General features: G+C 43.2%; 1 protein-coding gene across 1 annotated transcript in view; it reads left to right on the top strand.

Annotated features, from left to right (window-relative positions):
• SCG5 (secretogranin V) overlaps positions 1 to 15448 on the top strand; it is a 66278-nt gene extending 50830 nt beyond the window's left edge. The window contains exon 6 of the mRNA XM_019552005.1: positions 13063 to 15448. Coding sequence (XP_019407550.1) covers positions 13063 to 13158 — 96 coding nt within the window. The 3' untranslated portion in view covers positions 13159 to 15448. The remainder of the gene's footprint in view (positions 1 to 13062) is intronic.
• Positions 15449 to 18025: the final 2577 nt, after the last annotated feature.

Raw genomic sequence — 18025 nt, 5'->3', positions numbered from 1 at the left:
TGACCCCAGGGAGATGGGAGTTCAAGAAGAGTGGTTGCTTCTCAAGGAAGCGATCCTCAATGCACAAGCTAAATCTATTCCAACACGGAGGGAAGGCAGCAAGAATGCACAGCAGCCCTCCTGGCTCTCTAGGGACCTAGATGGGAAGCTGGGTGACAGCGACCTATTTTATTTTATTTTATTTTATTTTATTTTATTTTATTGCATATTGGTATATTACATGCAGAAGATGTGTTCAGGTGAAAAGCTTTAATATAAAATATAGCAATGTTAAGAGCCTTCATATTAACTTTTTTACTTTTTTGGAAATTATTTTTAATAACCAAGATAATTTCTTTCAAATTGAAGTTTTAAACATTTCTTCCCTTGAACAGATATGAGGTCAATCCAGTGCTAATGCTAGATCCCCATGGTTCAGATTCTGCCTTTTAACTACATGTCCCAGTTCTAGTGATATCAGTGAACTTACTCCAGATTTACTGCAGTGTAAGAAGAGAACCAAGCTCATGGTTCTAGGTCTGGCTGTTTCACATACACAGATGGATAGGTATGCTTTCCGATGATGACCTTTTAAAGAGATGTACAGTCATCATGTAGGATTTTTACACCCTCTATCTTGCTAAACTCTCACTGCTTTCACTGCTTCTATCCTTGTCACAGTCTCTGTTGTTAGATTTTGAATTTAGTGCAAAAAGAAAATAGGGCTTTACAATTAAAGTGTGTGTCTACACTGAAAAGTTATTTCATAAACTATGACATCAAGGAGCTACAGGTTTACTGTAAACTGAACAGACTTGATATGGAATAAGTGAAACACAAATGAAGATTGTTTTTCTAACTTCTTACCCTGCAGTCTCTGCCAAGAAGTGAGGAGACAAGTTGAGTTTTTCCTAGTCATACATTGCCAGCAATAAACATACTGCAATCAGAATTTAGTACTCAGTCCTAATGATTATTACAGGGTCCAGAATAGGATCCACCTCCTTCTATATTTGTGTTGGTTTTGCTGTGCTAATAGAAAAGAAAATAAAGTACCAACTTAAATCAGTACAGTAAGCAGATGTGACTTTGGGAGCAGGTATATGGAATTTTTTTAAATGAAGTAGGACAGCACTTTAAGTTCATATGAGTGAAATAGTTACTTAAGAAAGAAAAGAAAAGAAAGCTTTGCACTGTCTCATTTGCTCAATATATATATCTAGATGAACAGGGAGGAGCAGGTGCTTTACTGGCTCAAGTAGTAATCTGGGACTTGGATGACTAGTTTCCATTTGCCTGCCTTGCATCAGATTGGTTGTGAGACCTCAGATAAATCATTTGGGGCTAGAGCTGAAAAGAGTAGGTCATGGTAGCACCATGCAAAGATGCTGTGTATGTGTTAACTCAAGAACTGGAAGCAGCATAGCCACACAAGTGTCATCTAGAAATGTCAATACTGGAATATTTTTTGGGACCACAAAAACAGAAAGCAAATAAAGAAAGGTTTGTCATTTCTTTCTAGAAAAAAGAAACATTTGTGGGCATTCCTCTGGCAAGAGGTAGGGTCCTGGGTCTAGTCCTTGTTTCCAGGACTGTTTGTGTTTTACTCCCGTGACTCTTTAATCAAAATGCACAAACAGTCTCTGAAGCAGGTACCATAATCCAGACCTCCAGACCTCCAACCCTGGAACTACACATTCCCTTTCGCTTGGAGAGGGAGATGTGGATTTGAAACCCTACAGATGGAGGAAGGCTTGAGTCTCCCACTTCCTATGATAGTGCTCCAGACATTAGATTGTTGTCCTAAAGATGGGTGCCAACCCTCTTTTTTGCCTGTGAATCCCAGGCCTACTCTAGAAAATGTGGAGTCCCCAATTCTGTTGTCTTACAACAGCCACCGTCACCAAACCCACCATGAGAAATCATCTTACTGGTCTTTGGCCTTCCAAGCAAGTGTGTTGCAGGATAAAAGGGAAGAGAACTAAGAAATGAGGGTGGGGAGGAAAAGGGGAGCATTATCTTCAATGTAGCATGCATTTTTCTCTATTCACTGTGGCTTTTTTATCTGCATACACCATCTTTCAAATACTCACCATCAGCTGTTGTTGCTTCCTCCACTATCAGCATAGGTTCCAAAGAGCTTTAGCGTATGATTGAGTCCTTCCTCTTCATGAAGCACATCATATTTACATATCTGTACCACCTGGAAGAAAACAAGGTACTGCTGTAGTATTAGGCTTCTTTGGATAAAGAATGTAGACAGTAGACAAAATGTGGATCCCCACAGCTAATAGCTGGGAATCCGTGGCTTGTGAAAATTTTGGGCACAGAGTGGTAAGACTGAATTGTCCTTAGATGACCAGCAGTGGCTGTAAAACTTTATATATGAAAGGCCCCTTTTCTCAATCCACATGTGAAGCTTGTCCCTGTGCAGCAGATGCAGCAGGAGATGATAGCAACTTTACCTGTTGAGGAGTGGTGATCACTGTGTGGAATTTGGCCACCCCGGATTGCTTCTGGTCAGTTATGAATCAACTGGACATGAGCAAGCTAAATGTGGCTGTCATGGTTGTGGCTTTGTTGTATTGTGCACAACCTGAGTAAGGCAAAAAGTATAGTGAACATACATCTTGCTTTCACCAGGACAGTCCTCATTTTAAACACCTGTCCTGGATGTCCTATCATTTGTGGCTTTTGTCCCATTTTCAGCAGAGACCACTTGTAGTAGGACATCCCATGTGGGATTTTTCCAAGGGCTGATGAAGGAGACTGGATGCAGCATGCTGGCTGTGTAGATTAATGAGCTTCTGTAGCATGCCTGCCTACTACTGGACAATATGTATCATCTGCCCCTGCATGCACTTGCTGGCTTCCTGTTCCTTCTGCAACTGCCAGAGCATATTCTCCTTCCACTGCTGTCATAGGCACTGCTCCCACCACATCATCTCAGTGCATGAAAACTGGTGGTTTGCAATCCCTAGAGCTGTCTGTGGCAGAAGAGAACGGGGTTTTGCCAGGGAGCACTTTTTATTTTTGCTTGTGCTTTTATCAATAAGGCAACACTTAGAGCCATGTTTTTCCTTTCAGTACTGCAGGGAAGTACACAGGCAGGGAAGGTGTGAAATTCAGGCTTGATGGTGAAGCAGCAAATGGGGGAGTTCTGAAATGGCCAGGTACTTTTAAGCAGAAACTGGCTTCCAGTATGTTAAAAAAATGTGGATAACATAGTCCAAAACAACATCCAGAGTGGCTGACTATGAGCTTGCACTAAGTGGACTGCTAAGGCCCATCAGAAACATGGTAATGTCTCTATGTCCCTTCTACTGACTTCCATATAATGTTGGAGAGCTTCTGTCAGTTGGTAGAGATGATGAAACCTGGCTGTAACAACAGCAGTGGTTCTGCTACTTTTGAGGGAATTTGTCATGCAGACTTTTACCATGAAAACTTGAGTTTTGCCAGCATGGCTTTTTAGTATAGATCAGGATGTAGTCTACAGGTACCTAGGTTTGAAAAAGAGGTGGGATTTCAGGTACCACCTCACTCTTCTGCACTTTCTATTGGCTAGCTTAGGCATTCCTTGTTTGGTGTGATGAGTCACATTTCTAGGCATCTGTGCTTCCCTTTTACAGGTGTAACCCAAGCGGTACTCCGAGAGGTACCCCCTCTTCATTTGAAGGGATCAGAGCAGGTGCACAAGTGCTGTGGGATGTGTAGGGACTCTCCTCCCCCTATAGAGAAGAGCCAGACCACTACTGGGGCCTTAACCATATATCTTTTAATGAGAGAACAATACTGAGAACATAATCAGTATAAACCAGGGGGTATAGGGGACACTACAATGCCCCGAGGGGGCAGGATTCAACAAAGGTTAGACACTTACAGTCATAGACATATTGATCCAGTTGACAAAAGACAGGGTTAACCAACATGTAAAACACAAACAGCAGAAGAAACAATATGGGTTGGTGAAATATAAAAGATACAAAATGTCAAATGACAAGGAATATAGGGCCTAGGTACCTGGAGGGGGAGAAAACACAATAGCCCCTTTCTATTGCAAGAAGATTTTCTCTCTGTTAGCTTACTCACCCAAGCTAGGGCTTGAACTTAAATCTCTGATGTGGTAGGCAGAAACACTACCACACAGCCACCAGTGCTGGCACTACTTTTGGCTGCTAGGGATTTTGACCTTCCTGGAGCCCTGGCTTCATATCGAGTTGCCTGGCCTCTTGCTGGAGGAGCTGGAAGCAGATCTGGGAACCTCTCAGATTGCTGCTCAGATCCTTGCTAGAGCTGGGGAGCCTCCTGCTGGCCACAGCCTCTCATAGGCGATTCTGGAGCCCAGCGGGGAGCCTCTCTTGCCGGCTGCATGCCGCACTGTTGAGGGTCCAACTGCTGTCTGCAGGTCCCACTTCTTCAGGCTTTTCTGGGGCAACTGCTCCTGCCCTGCTGGCCTAGCTCTTGCCAGCTCTTTGAATCTCCTGCCTTGTGGTCCCTCGCTGGTCTCCCCTGAGTCAGCTGTGCTGCCCCTTTTATCCCCCTCCAGGTGACCCAAGGGGGACATGGAGGGTGAGTCTCTGGGGCCTGATTGGTGAGGAAAGGGAATCCCAAGTTCTCCAATCATCTTTTACCCCTTCAAAACCCCTGGGCCAAATCATTACCAGATTAGTGAGGAAAGGGAATCCCAAGTCCTCCAATCATCTTCTGCCCTTTCAAAACCCCTGGGCTAAGTCACTGCCAGCTAGCCCATCACACAGGGAACATAGGTTCCTGACTTGGGTTTGTGAATCTTACCACTAGCTGCCTTAAAGGTAGGCACTCGACTGCTCAGCATAACCACGCATAATTCTCTTTATGAATTTCATGCCAAGTGTGTGCATATGTACGCGTGAGTGGACACATGCCTGTGTGCGTGCATCTATAATGTAAAAAGCCTAGCTGCATTTGTTACTTACAGGGTTACTAAATCCTATGTGCTCTAATGCCCAAATCCAACTCCCCCTTTAGGTGGCTAAAATGTTCATTTGCTGGGATGGGATTTCTCTGATTTGCAATCTCAACAATTGTGCCTCCTGCCATACCACACATGCATGGCAGGAGACATGATTGCATGACTGGGGAGCAGATCTCATTCATGCCATATTGCCTATGCAGGAGGAGTCTAGGATCATCCAGGGAGCCCCAGGAGCCAGTATGAATCCTTGTGTGGTCCCCAGATCTGGCTAACAATCAGCTGATTGTAAGCCTATTGGGACCACCCTGGGCTCAAGTTCTGGGGCAGTCCCAATCTGTCAACATCAGCTAATTGGGACTGCCCTGGGACTCAAGTCTTGGAACAGTCCTGATCAGCTGACTGTCAGCAGAATCCATGATCTGTTGTCATCTGGCAGAGATGTCATCTGCACCGGGATTCAATCCCCTGGGCAGTCCCTATCAGCCAGTCAGCTGATCAGCAACACCCAGGAACTCAAGGCCTAGAGCGATGCCAATCTTCCCCAGGATCAGCTGATCAGAACTGTCCGGAGCTTGAATCCTAGGGCAGTCCCTGTCACATGTTTAAATTAAAGCATAATGGAAATCAGCCACAAAGTTTTTACATATAGTTTGAGTAATAACTTGGTAGCTGGTTTCCTGTTTTATTATGCCATTAATCTACTGAACTTGTGGCTAGTTTACACTTTAAAATGCGATTAACTGGTTAACTGTGTCTTAAGTGTAATGTCTGCCTGGGGCCTAAGTAAGTGCTATTTACCCACTTAACATTAGAAAGATAAACGGCATCAGCTTAACTCAAATGCTCTTACTGAGCATGCTCAGAAAGACCTGCTGCAGCCACTTACGCTTTGCCCAGGAGAGCACCTAATTTTGTCAGTCAGTCCCCAGAATGCTAGCTGTAGGAGGGCAGCCCTCCCAACTTTTAGCCCAGAGGAGGAAGGGACTTTTGTCTGGGGATTCTAGGCCTTTAAGAAAGCTTGAATCTATATCTCCCACTTCCCAATAAAGTTCACTATCTGCCAAACAGTGGGGTAGGGCTAACACTACCCTCCACCCCTCTGGTCCACAACAGGAGAAGATATGTGGAGACAGAAGAAAAGCAAATGAGAAGAATTATTGCTCAGTGAGATGCCACTGCTCTGGAAGTCAGAGGGTCCTGGTTTCTGAACCTGGCTCCAGCTTATGGGTCTGTATGTATTTATTCAATGGTTATTTAATGCCAAATACAGAAACAATGCTGAGTACAGAGAGCAGGGGCTGGCGCACAGGGCTCCTTCCCTTTTAGGACAATGTTAGTCTCACTGAGCCACAGAGCAAAGCATCTTTTGGTTTGTTTTGCTTTTGGAAACATGTATTTCCATGAGCTACTAAGTGGACCAGCTTCAACAGCAGTGGTGTGTGTCCTTTGTATCCACCACTTTTAGCCTATCACCAGGTGGTTAATGTATTCTACTGGGAAGCAAGGGATGAAGGTTCAAATTCTCAGGCTGAAGACCTAGAATGTAGCATCTGTTAATATTAGTGTAAAAGACAGAACATTACTAAGTATGTTTATGCAAAAGTACATGGTTTCACCAGCAGAATATGATTGCCACAAAACAGAAGTGAGCATAATGGATTCTGTCTGAGCAGGCTCAGAGGAGCAAGTTGAGTTGTGTGGGAGGGGAGTGGGATCTAACTTTAGACAGGTTAGTAGCACTGAGATACTTAAAAGGGAACTCAGATTTGTGCTTATTTGCCTTCTCTAAAATCTAAAAAATCTTTTCTTAAATACACTGAGAACTCTATTTAAAGTAACAGCAAACTTCAAGTGGCTTGATTTTAGGGATGACTCTGTGATGGATACTGCTTTGGAAAGGAGGTTGATTTAAGGTTTTGGCCCCTGCCTTTGCCCCACTGGTATTTCTGCATGTTTTCATTTAACAGTCATTGGATGGACAGACAGCAGTGAGTGAGCTTCTGCCCCATGTGAGGGGCAAAGAACCCAAGCCCCTGTCTTTCCCTTACTGTGGCTAGTTCTCCATCTGGTCCTGCATATCTTTTCCTTTTGGCTGCCCAGTGGTTCAGCTTCAAAAGATGGTGGAGGCTGTTTTTGGCAATATCTAGTCTGAGTTGGTTGTTAGGACACTTTTCCAGGAAGAGGGAGATGTACGTTCAAACCCTTTCTGTGTAAGTGAGGACTGGAACCTGGGTCTCCCATTCCTCTAGTAAGTGTTGTAATAACTAGCTTATTGGGCCGAAGAATGGGAGGTACCTGCTCTTCTGTTGTTTTTCTGCAACTTACACATAATCATGTGCCTTTACCATGGGAATAGAATCTTAAATCCTCTCAAATGGCCTGAAATGCTGCTTATGCAGCCAACACTAGTAATATAGTGCTACTTCTTCATCTAATGACACAGTTGGGTTTGGGCCTATGTCCACAAGAGAAACTGCATGCCACCCCTGACCCCAAAAAAGCATGACACCAGCCACCATTTGGAAGCTCGCATCTCTCCACAGCCTTCATTCCACTGTCAACCAGTTCAGCATCAGGAAGTCCATGGACAGAGCAGCAGTCCTGGAGGTGTGCTTGATCATGCAGAATATGCTAGTGAACCATGTCATCTGTCACAGCAACTCAGAAAAGGTCATCACTGGATTCTGCCATTGAGTTGTTTTGTTTTTGTTTCCCTAAATAATCAATAATATGGTCCTGATAAACTACAGACCATATTATTGATCTGGCTTGAGAGAAAGGAGATACTTCAGGGCTACTATAATATTACTTTGACTTCATCAGAGTTAGCTGAGATTTATGTCAACACAGAATTTTGCATTATATCTTGGTTTCTGTTTTATTAATTCTTAAGAATTCTTTTTGCAGTCTCATTTTCTTCTCATTTCTAAGTAAGCTCCCTCAGAAAACAAACCAATTAAGTCTTCTAAGAATTTTATGATTACTCCTAGAAAGTTGTGTAACAGTTGAATTTTGCTAAATGAATATTGAATAGATCTGCATAAAACAAATGCAAAAAATCTGTTTACATGCATCTTTTTTTAATGAGTCTTGATTTAAAGTTACCACTGGGTATGCATAAAAGTTCAAATAAACCACAAGAAGCCTCACGGTTTTGTTCCCCTGGTAGGAAAACCTACCAGTAGAACGTTATAAACATTTGAGAGTCTGCTGACGGCCTAGAGCCAGGGGGGCCCTTTAATACATCCCAGCATCCTCGGTGGGCACTTTTGGCTGCCAGAGTGCTGAGAGCAGCTGAGTGCATGGGGAAGCACTGATTGGCTGGCTGTCTCCTCTCTCTCAGATGTGAGGCTTTGAAAGATGAACCCCAGAGCAATCATATCAGTTACTGTTTCTGCATGTTGCAGTTCACTCCTACCCCTCTAGTAGAAACCAAGAGCTGCACCAACACCTCCTTGTACTCCTCCTTTCACCAGAGACTAGATGTCCTGTGCCTGTCTTGAGGTGATCCAGGAGATGCTTACGGTGGCACACAGCACAGGGCTCCAGGGCATGTACTTCCATGTGAGACTGCTTATCAATGCTTGTGGCCATCAAGCCTCATGGATCTGGCCAACAAATTCCATACCTACAGGCTGGGGAACTCCCTTCTTGTCATCACAGAGGCAGAAAAGGATCTTGGAGTCGCTATTGATTCCAAGATGAACGTGGTTCCGCCAATGTGGGGATGCATAACCGCACCTTGTCATGCATCCACAGATGCATCACGAGCAGGTCCAAGGAGGTGATCCTCTCCCTCTATGTAACATTGGTCAGGCTGAAGTTGGAGTACTGCGTCCAGTTCTGGGTGTCGCACTTCAGGAGGGATGTGGGCAGGATCGAGAGGGTCCAGAGGAGGGCTACTCATATGATCAGGGGGCAGCAGGACAGGCCCTACAAGGAGAGGCTATGGGACCTGAATCTGTTCAGCCTTCACAAGAAAAGGTTGAGAGGGGATCTGGTGGCTGTCTATAAACTTGTCAAGGGGGACCAGCAGGCAGTGGGAGAGTCCCTGTTTCCCCAAGCACTACTGGGAGTAACAAGGAATAATGGCCATAAGTTGACTGAGAGTAGATTCAGGCTAGACATAAGGAGGCACTACTTCACAGTCAGGGTGGCTAGGATCTCAAACCAATTTCCAAGGGAAGCGGTGCTCGCTCCTATCCCGGGTCTTCAAAAGGAGGCTAGACAATCACCTAGCCGGGGTCGTTAGACCCCAGCATTCTTTCCTGCCCATGGCAGGGGGTCGTACTTAATGATCTGCTCAGGTCCCTTCCGACCCTACCAACTATAAAACTATGAAACATGGCCAAGGAAGATGAGACCCTAATGGAGGCCATGAAGTCTGGGGTGGTCTAGGAGCACTTCCAGACTGTTGATTGGCCTGCAAGATGAGCAGTGACTACTGGGAGCAGATCATTCTGGGCACCTGAGATGTTGAGCAATGGCTGCAGAACTTTCACATGTGTTGGGCCACCTTCATTGTCATTGTTACCTAGTTGGTCTGCTATATCAGGCAGCAGAACACTGGTATAAAGCCACCCCTGACCCCAACAATACTTGTCACTGGCCACCATTTGGAAACTCGCATCTCTCCGCAGCCTCCATTGCACTGTCAACCAGTTCAGCATCGGGAAGTCCATAGACAGAGCAGCAGTCCAAGAGGTGTGCTTGATCATGCAGGATATGCTAATGAACCATGTCATCTGACATAGCAAGTCACTGAGGGTCATTGCTGGATTCTCCCAGATGGGCTTTCCCAGCTGCATCGGGGCCATCAACAGCACGTGTATTGCCATTGTCTGCCTACCTCAAGACTCCATGGAGTTAGTCAACCATAAGGTCTTCTTCTCTGTCCTGCTTCGTGTTGTTGTACAGACCACTGTGGCCACTTCACCCACATCTTCAGTGGCTGACTGGGCAGCATCATGGTGCCAGAGTCTTCTTCAACTCCACTGTGCCCTAAATGATGGAGGACAGAGAGTATGCCCCTGGAGCCCCCAGCATAGAGATATTCTAAATTCTTATCCCACCCCTTATCATTGTGGACCCTACTTACTCGCTCTTACCCTGGCTCATGAAGCCCTACACAGGGCACCTGGACAGCAGAAAAGAACACTTCAACTGCTGCCTCAGCAAGTGCCACATAACTGTCAAATGCACCTTTGGCCACCTCAGGGTGCACTGGAGGCGTCTCGGTCAGTGTACACCCGGATATGGCTAAGGAGTATTTGTGATGCTTTATCTTGTGTTCTCCACAGCACCTGCAAAGCCAGGGGAGTTAGAGCATGGGACTTCCAAGCTCCCCTTCCCACAGAGTTGCCTCCTAGTTTCCATGGAGGCTACTTCTGCATTGGGAACCCCCCAGTTTCCTATCCACTCTTCCTAGTGACCTTGACCCTCCCCTATCCCTTCTCCCCCTTTTAATGTAGTTGGACGGTAAAGAAAGAGGGACTGTTTTTGAAAATGTTAACATCTATGGATTTTATTAAATCAAGTTATGTTTTGCTACTGGAAAAAAGATAAAAAGAGGTACATCTTTTTCCTGCACCATATTCCCTTGCCCAGATGCTTCCGTTGCCCAATATTACATGGGGCCTGGGTGGAGGAAGCACAGTGCACAGGAGAAAACCACATCCACCTTTGCCAGGGCATCAGTGCTTAGGGTGCACCAACCAGCATGGAGGACATAAGCTGGCATGTAGATATGTGGAAGTAAGGGTGGGAGGGGCTCTGGGGATTGGAAGCCCTGGCTAGCTGAACACCAGCCTTAGACAGGGGGCTGGATCTGAAGTGATTCCTGTTTCAGTTTTCCCATCTTTAGGGTTTACGGAAAAATTATTTTCTTTCAGGCATTGCAAGACATCCAGGCTGATGGAAGCCCTGGCCAGCTTAATACTTGCCTTGGACAAGGGAAGCATCTGGACACAGGGGAATATGGTGTGAGAAAGAGGTGTACCTCAGTTTACCTTTCTTCCAGTAGTAAAACATAACTTGGTTTAATGAAATCCATAGATGTTAACATTTTCAAAAACAGTCCCTCTTCTACAAAATTAAAAGGGGGAGAAGGAATAGGGGAGGGTCAAAGTAACTGGGAAGGGTGGATAGGAAACTAGGGGGTTGCCAATGCAGCAGCAGCCTCCATGGAAACTGGGAGGCAACTTTGCAGGGAAGGGAGCTTGGAGGTCCCATGCCCTAACTTTCTGGTCTTCATTCTGAATCCAGGGATGTCTTACTGTATGTGGTGGACAGGTGGGTGATACAGGACCCACTGTCCTCATGAGAGGGCTGTGAGGGTGCAGGAGGAGCTAGCTCCACTAATGGGGATGCAGCCTCATCATGGTCCACTGATGAACCCTGATGTCTTCAACCAAGTACCAGTACCCCACCTATGGGGCCTTGTGCCATACTGGGAATGTTTTGTGTCTGGAGTCTGGAGGCTCCTTTCCCTGGTGGTGCTGGTTGTCAGGACTATGGCCACTGGTCCTCTGCAGGGCCTGTTCCCCTGCAGGTCTTGCACATGGTAGGGGGAAGATATTGGAGTCTGGGACTGAACTCTGAGCATTATCCCCATGACATTCTAGTGCACTGGGACAGCAGGCTATAGTCAGGCCCTGGAGCTCGGTGATGCACAAGTTTATATTGCTATCTATTGTTACAGCCATAGTTAGGGGCATTTATGGCATGACAAGAGACATAGACATCCGTCTGTTTGGCCTTTGTGCCACCATAAAAATGTTCATGGTGATACAAAAGCAACGTCTGTTTCCAGTCTTCAGGTGTCACAGATCTTTGATTGAAAATAAGAAGCCATGCTGCCAAGTTTTATTCAGATCCATGACTCACCTGAGGTTATAAAGGGCCTCACAATGGATTTTACTAATATTTAAGCTCATGATAAGGCTACTTTATACTGCCAGAAGAATGTAAATAGTTGAAAATTGATCCCAGACACTTTTTACTCCACTACACTGTCCTGATAGTTCCACAGCTGGATTCATGGAGCCTCCACACTTGTTTTATACTCCTGGTATAGCACAAAGTGAACTCAAAATAGCCAAGGATTGTCCTGGTAGTATTCCTTTGTCGAGGAGGAACTGTTTCCAGTTTAAGATTGGCAGCAGACTCTCCATTTGGTTCACATGGAAAGGCAGGGGTCTGAAAAGGACTGTTGATGAGGAGAAGGACTGTCAGCCCTCCACCGGCATAAGATCCATGAGAGACATTACATCAGTAGCAAAAGCTTGCCCTTCTATCTTTAACTTATGCTGGTGTCATGCAGCTGAGAATCAGAGATCTGCATCCTGCTTATTGTCAATCCCCCTTTCTCTTTGCTCTGAGTAAAACAGAAGGAAACCAATATGCTGGCATTTTATTTAGATTTTGTTAAATTCTCTCATTCATTTTTCTGCATTGCAGAGTAAGTACAACTAAAGCTTTTATTCTTTTTAGTGGAATACATTATTTCTTGCACTAGAGTTTATTTTGGAAAAAAACAATGACCGACTTGAAACTAGTAAAGCTAATTCCCCTGAGCTATTTCTTTTTCCCAGTCCTTGAAGAAGAAATAGCTCCCAGGGAGAAACTCTGAATATTTCCAGGCCAATTATTCTTTCAAAATAAGCTTTCCCTTAGTATACCCTGAAAGACTGGTGAAGCTGCAACATGTAATGCTGTATATACTTTTACTAACCTGATCACACACAAGCTGCTTCTGTGGAGAGCAACCTTCTGAGTTTGATTTGTTTGTCTTTACTGATAAAACACCCAATATACTATTGATCTAGTTTGGTAGAGGTGAGCCCCTAATTTTCCATAGAATGGCAGTAGGCTGTGAAGGACTAAAGTCGCTAAAGCAGTGAAAAATACACTTAGAATAGTCGGGTCAAGTGGAGAACGCAGAACTTCTGAAAGAAGTGACTTGGTTACTTCTGTTTATCTGATCTGTTTGGTTTCCTAACAATTTATCAGTTTACACAACAGGTAAAAATTGTTTATATTCCTATTATTGCTAGTTGGGTATAATTCCCCATTAATAATTAGTATCTTTTTTATTTGGTTTTTGGGTTTTTTTAAACATTTTTCAGAGTGTGAACCCATACCTGCAAGGACAGAGACTGGACAATGTTGTCGCAAAGAAATCCGTTCCTCATTTTTCAGATGAAGACAAAGGCACTGAATAAGAACTGCAAAGATGAACGATGAAAACTCAGGCCATTCCTCGTGAGATCGTAATATTGCTTATATATAACCAGCTATTGAAATTATTGTGATTGGCAGCATGTTTATTATTTATATAATTGTGGATGAGAAACAGCTGTATTTATAACATTATGTTTTCCTAAATAATGAAAATATGGTTCTGTTTTCTGTTAAATTATGGTAATAGGCCTGTTTTGTTGTTTTCGTTTTAGTCATGGAGTAAGCTTTAAAAATATTAGTCATGTTAAGAGCTAACGTGAAGTAAATGGCTTCAATGAGCAATTTGTATAAATGAAGGCAAGCAAAAATATTACTCAACTGAGCCCAGTGTTTAATCTTAATATTTGCGACATTCAAAACACAGAAGTTAGAGTTTTGTGTTTTGTTCACAAATACAGTTACTTAGCAAAAACAAACTATTAATTTACTCAGAGACTTTTGGCTTTTGGTCTATTTTAATAAACAGTCAAGCAATCTAGAGCATTTGCTGAGTGACATTTTCTAAATATAAAATAGGATAATCTGGTTCAGTTATTGTCAGGCTAAACAAAAATTAAAACAGTATGCTTTGATAATATATTCAGTGCAATATTTTTCTCAATTGTTTCTTATCATTTCATTCTCTCATTGTTTCCAGATGTTTTCACCCACCTTAGCTGGCTGCTAATATTTCTCTAGTCTACAAAGTGGCATCCAACTCTCTCTGGCTTAGTGTCGGCAGCATTTAGCCATTAAAACAGAGCTGTCTAACTTCCAGGCAGCTGGGGGCTGCACTCCAGAGAGGAGCCACAGACCCAGGGACCATATGCTGTCTGTACTGGTGGGCTGGGACTCCCCTGGCTCCATTCCCCCACTCTGAGGCCTGTCCAGTTCCCCATCATAGCCTCATGGGCAGCCTCTCCTCCTCTGCAGCAGCTCAGCTCAGCTCAGCTCAGGTCCCCGTGCCACACACATAAGATCTGCCCCCACTCTCTCAGCTGTATGAACCAACCTCCTGCAGTGTGGGCAACTTGGCTTTGCCATGCAGCTCAGGCACTCCAGCCCTTTCCTGGCAGCCATGGAAGGATCCGTTGGCAGGAGGAGTAGTGGCCTGGTGGGAACCCATGAGCCACTTGCTAGCCTTTCAGGAGTAACATGTAGCCAACCAGTTGAACAACCCTGCATTAAAAAGTGTCTGAATTAGTCATGCTCCCATGAAATGTCTCAGCTGAGCAAGATGATATTTGCCTTTGATAGAAAATATTACCGATTGAGACTCCACTAAGCCTAAATTCCTGGGTGTAGAATCTTATCATTAAAAATCAGAATGAGCAGCAGCCATATCTGCAGCACAGTGTCAGCCTGAGTCATCAGAATAAAGCGACACAAGAAGCTGCTCTCAAGGTTAAAAATTTGGATGGGAGTTGGTTGTGGGTTTTTTGACTATCCAAATTAGGCTAGAGGCAAGTAGGATTCTTACTACTCAGTAAATCTTGCTCTGGGCCTCCAACTCTACTCATTTTCTGGTGATGCTCAATACAGTTTGTGGCAGATAAACCCTTGGTTAGGCTACATAAATTAACTTGCTTTGCCACCAGAAGAAAAGGTGTACTACTCTATGTGCATTTAACACTCCTGAACAAGAAGCAGAGCATAATTCCCTTCCCCATCAAGCAGCAGTACTCTGTCACTGCTCTTGAAATAGCAGTTAGGCAACTCAGAAGGCCTTTCCTTTCTGAAGGACTAGAGGAGGGCACTGTTCTTTACCTTAGGCAGCAAACTGAGAGCTAGAATTGGGTCTACAGATCAAATTCTGTTATTTTTACAAGTTGTCTGGCAAGCGGGCTGCATGCAAAATGACCCATGGAAAATCATGGAAAATAGTTACCTTATCTTATGAACTTCAGTTTTGTGATGCAACAAACTGCATACCCCCAATAAAAAAAATCAATCGAGATGACATACTAAAATACGGACAAGACTGACAAGCTGAATTTTCACTTGAGGTTAGATACAAGTAATTCACACCACATCAATAAGTGGACTGATCTGTGTTTGGAATTAGTTTTCAGGGCAGAACTGAATAAACAATCCATAATAAATTATTTATTTGCTGAGCTATGCCTCACAAATACTTTGAGAGAAGATTGCAAAAGTCTAGAACTGAATGTAGTCTAAATTATTTATGAGCTGCTTCATACTTTATTTTCTTTTAACAAATATTTTAACTGATATTTTGAATTGTAGGGGATATAATGTAGAGTGAGATTTATAAGTGGATATTGCAATTAATTGAACATTTAAGTACCTATTATTTCCTGTACCTACTAACTTCATTGGAAGATAAGGATACTCAGCAGTCCACAGTATCAAAGTTTGGTCTATTTATGAAGCTTACTTAACGTATTTTTCATGCTTATTCTCTGTTCAGGTTTTGAGATTGCAGAAATGATTCATAGCCATACTCTACAGAGTACAAAACACGGGTTATATGTCATGCTAACCATTCAGAAGCAGAACTCTCCATTGATTTTAATGGCTCAAAGTGGGCAAAACATCCATTGCCTTCTGCATATCCATTGAAGCTGCAACTGTGGCTAGAAACATTCTAGTTAGAGAAGGGTTTTCCACACCCATAGACCCGTAAGAATCTCTAGATTTCTCTAGACAACCCAGTGCCTTCTCCACTGGTAGAAAAAATGGTTTTATAAGCGCTAGCTGGTTTACCATATAAAAGTTCATTTTGATGACTACCAGATAAAATAATCAATTGGTAAAGTGACTCATGCTTTTTTAAAACTCTTCCCTCCTTTATATGCTGCTTCATGTATTTGTGTTTGGTACATGCATGGCTTATAAAGGGAGGGGCAAGGTGTGGTTTGTTTAATAACATCAAAAATCTCATGTCTGATTCCTTTAAGCATTGCAGTTCTCAGTCACTTTATCCCACCTTACATAGTGATGTGATAATTAGGCACCACAGACTGACTAGATTACTGTAGAGATCCTTCCTGATAACTGTTTATGACTGCTGCAGAGTCTGGGAAGCTGAAATTTTCTCTCATAGAACTGTGTGAAGAAGGCAAAACAAGTTCTAGAGTTTCAAGATTTTTTTCACATTATCACATTATGTTAAACCTCCCTTAAAGGAATTGCCTGCTAAATGAAATCAAATTCCTGGCAATCAGCAGCAATCTGCTGATTCCATTAAGCAGGTTTAACTTGCCAGGGAAGCCCCAAGTTGAGAAACTTTCATGTCTGGTCTTTATAATCTTGATAATTAAGTGAACAATTCTATTAAAATTAATACAAATACAAAATTAACAATTCTATCTATGAATTCTATCTAATAAGTTCTATGTTTGAGCTGCCTTTCTGAAATGGACTAGAACAGGGAGTCCCCTTTTCTCCTCAAAAGAGAACAATGGAATTTTAGTTATGTTTAATGACCTTTCCTAAAACACATCATATTGCTGATCTCTCAGTCAGTCAGGACCCAACAAATATCAAATGCCCTTTTTCAGTAAAGTGTGTATGTTGCTCATTCACAGTATGTTTATATGGAGTATATAACAATAGTAAATTAATTTTAGCTTTATTTTGAATTGTGAAATGCCTGACTTTCCTTTAAAAAATCTGGATAATTAAGGAAGATATTTCAGTAAGAGATATCAAAAATGATATGCTTTCAACTTTCACATGTGCAGCGGTATTGCCAATCCCACCGTGTCAAAAATCATGAGACAAACTCTTAAACATCAAAAGATTTGGAACATAAATCATGAGATGCTATTTTTAAAGTGTGTGTTTGGGGTGTTATTTGTGAAGGTGTGGTGGGCTGTGGGTGTGTGTGGGTTGAGTTTGGAGCCTGGGTAGGGAGCATCCCACACACCCTGGCAGGATACGGGATACTGTGGATCAAGAGTGAGGGGCAGCAACAGGGCTTGGGGGACTGTGGCTCAGGAGTGAGGGGCAGATGTACACACACACACATGCATACATACAGACAGACAGACAGCTGCCCACAACTCTGTTGCATGACTTGCCCTGGCCCCAGGGCCCCATTAACCCCAGCCCCTGCTGCCTTCCCTCACTCCCTGTGGGGGCCTTGATCTGTGCCCCCCACCCCTTCCTTCTCCCCCTGCCCCTTCCCCTCCACAGATTTACTAGTATGGACCTGTCTACATGCTCCAGAAGAAAAAATCCCGAGATTTGATCTTTCTATCAGGAGATCATGAGTCAGAGTTAATTGGACATGGAAATCAGGGGTCTTGTGATTTTTTTCATGAGAGTTGACATTACTGCAAATGTAGTAGTCCTAAGTTAGAGCAGTAATGAGATTTTAAATTTAAATGCCTTAGGTTACTATGGTTGTGTAGTAGTTTAACTCTTTAGAATGAAAAATTTCATATTGTTAGGTATTTTAAAAACTGCAAGTGTCTTAATAAACTCCAAAGGATTTTGAGATACAGTTTGTACAAAAGAAGCTATAAAAATAAAGTATATTGTATTCCAATGATATTATGTATTTATGTACATACTATAGCATTTAAAGTATTATTGGGTGCATCTACGCATTGCCCTACGCTGATATTGTTACTGCACCAGGCTTTATTACTTCCTTGTGGAAATACTAAAGCATGGTTCAGTAACCGCCCATACTGTACTGTATGTGCAGCACATGGTTATTTTTAGCAGTTACTTCACCATAGCAGTGAGCTATAATGGCGAAGTAGCTGCTGGACATGTGTAGACATCCATGGATGCTACGTTGCCATAATGCATCACTATAGTATGTAGCATCACGTGTAGACGTGCCCATTAAGTGACTGAAAGCATTTGATTTGTAACACAGAATTTGCTGTGTGT

The sequence above is a fragment of the Crocodylus porosus genome, unplaced genomic scaffold, assembly GCF_001723895.1.
Source record: "Crocodylus porosus isolate Cpor-Errol unplaced genomic scaffold, CroPor_comp1, whole genome shotgun sequence".
NCBI lineage: Eukaryota > Metazoa > Chordata > Crocodylia > Crocodylidae > Crocodylus > Crocodylus porosus.
The sequence above is the reverse complement of the archived record's forward strand: the minus strand, read 5'-3'. Positions and strand labels throughout refer to the sequence as shown.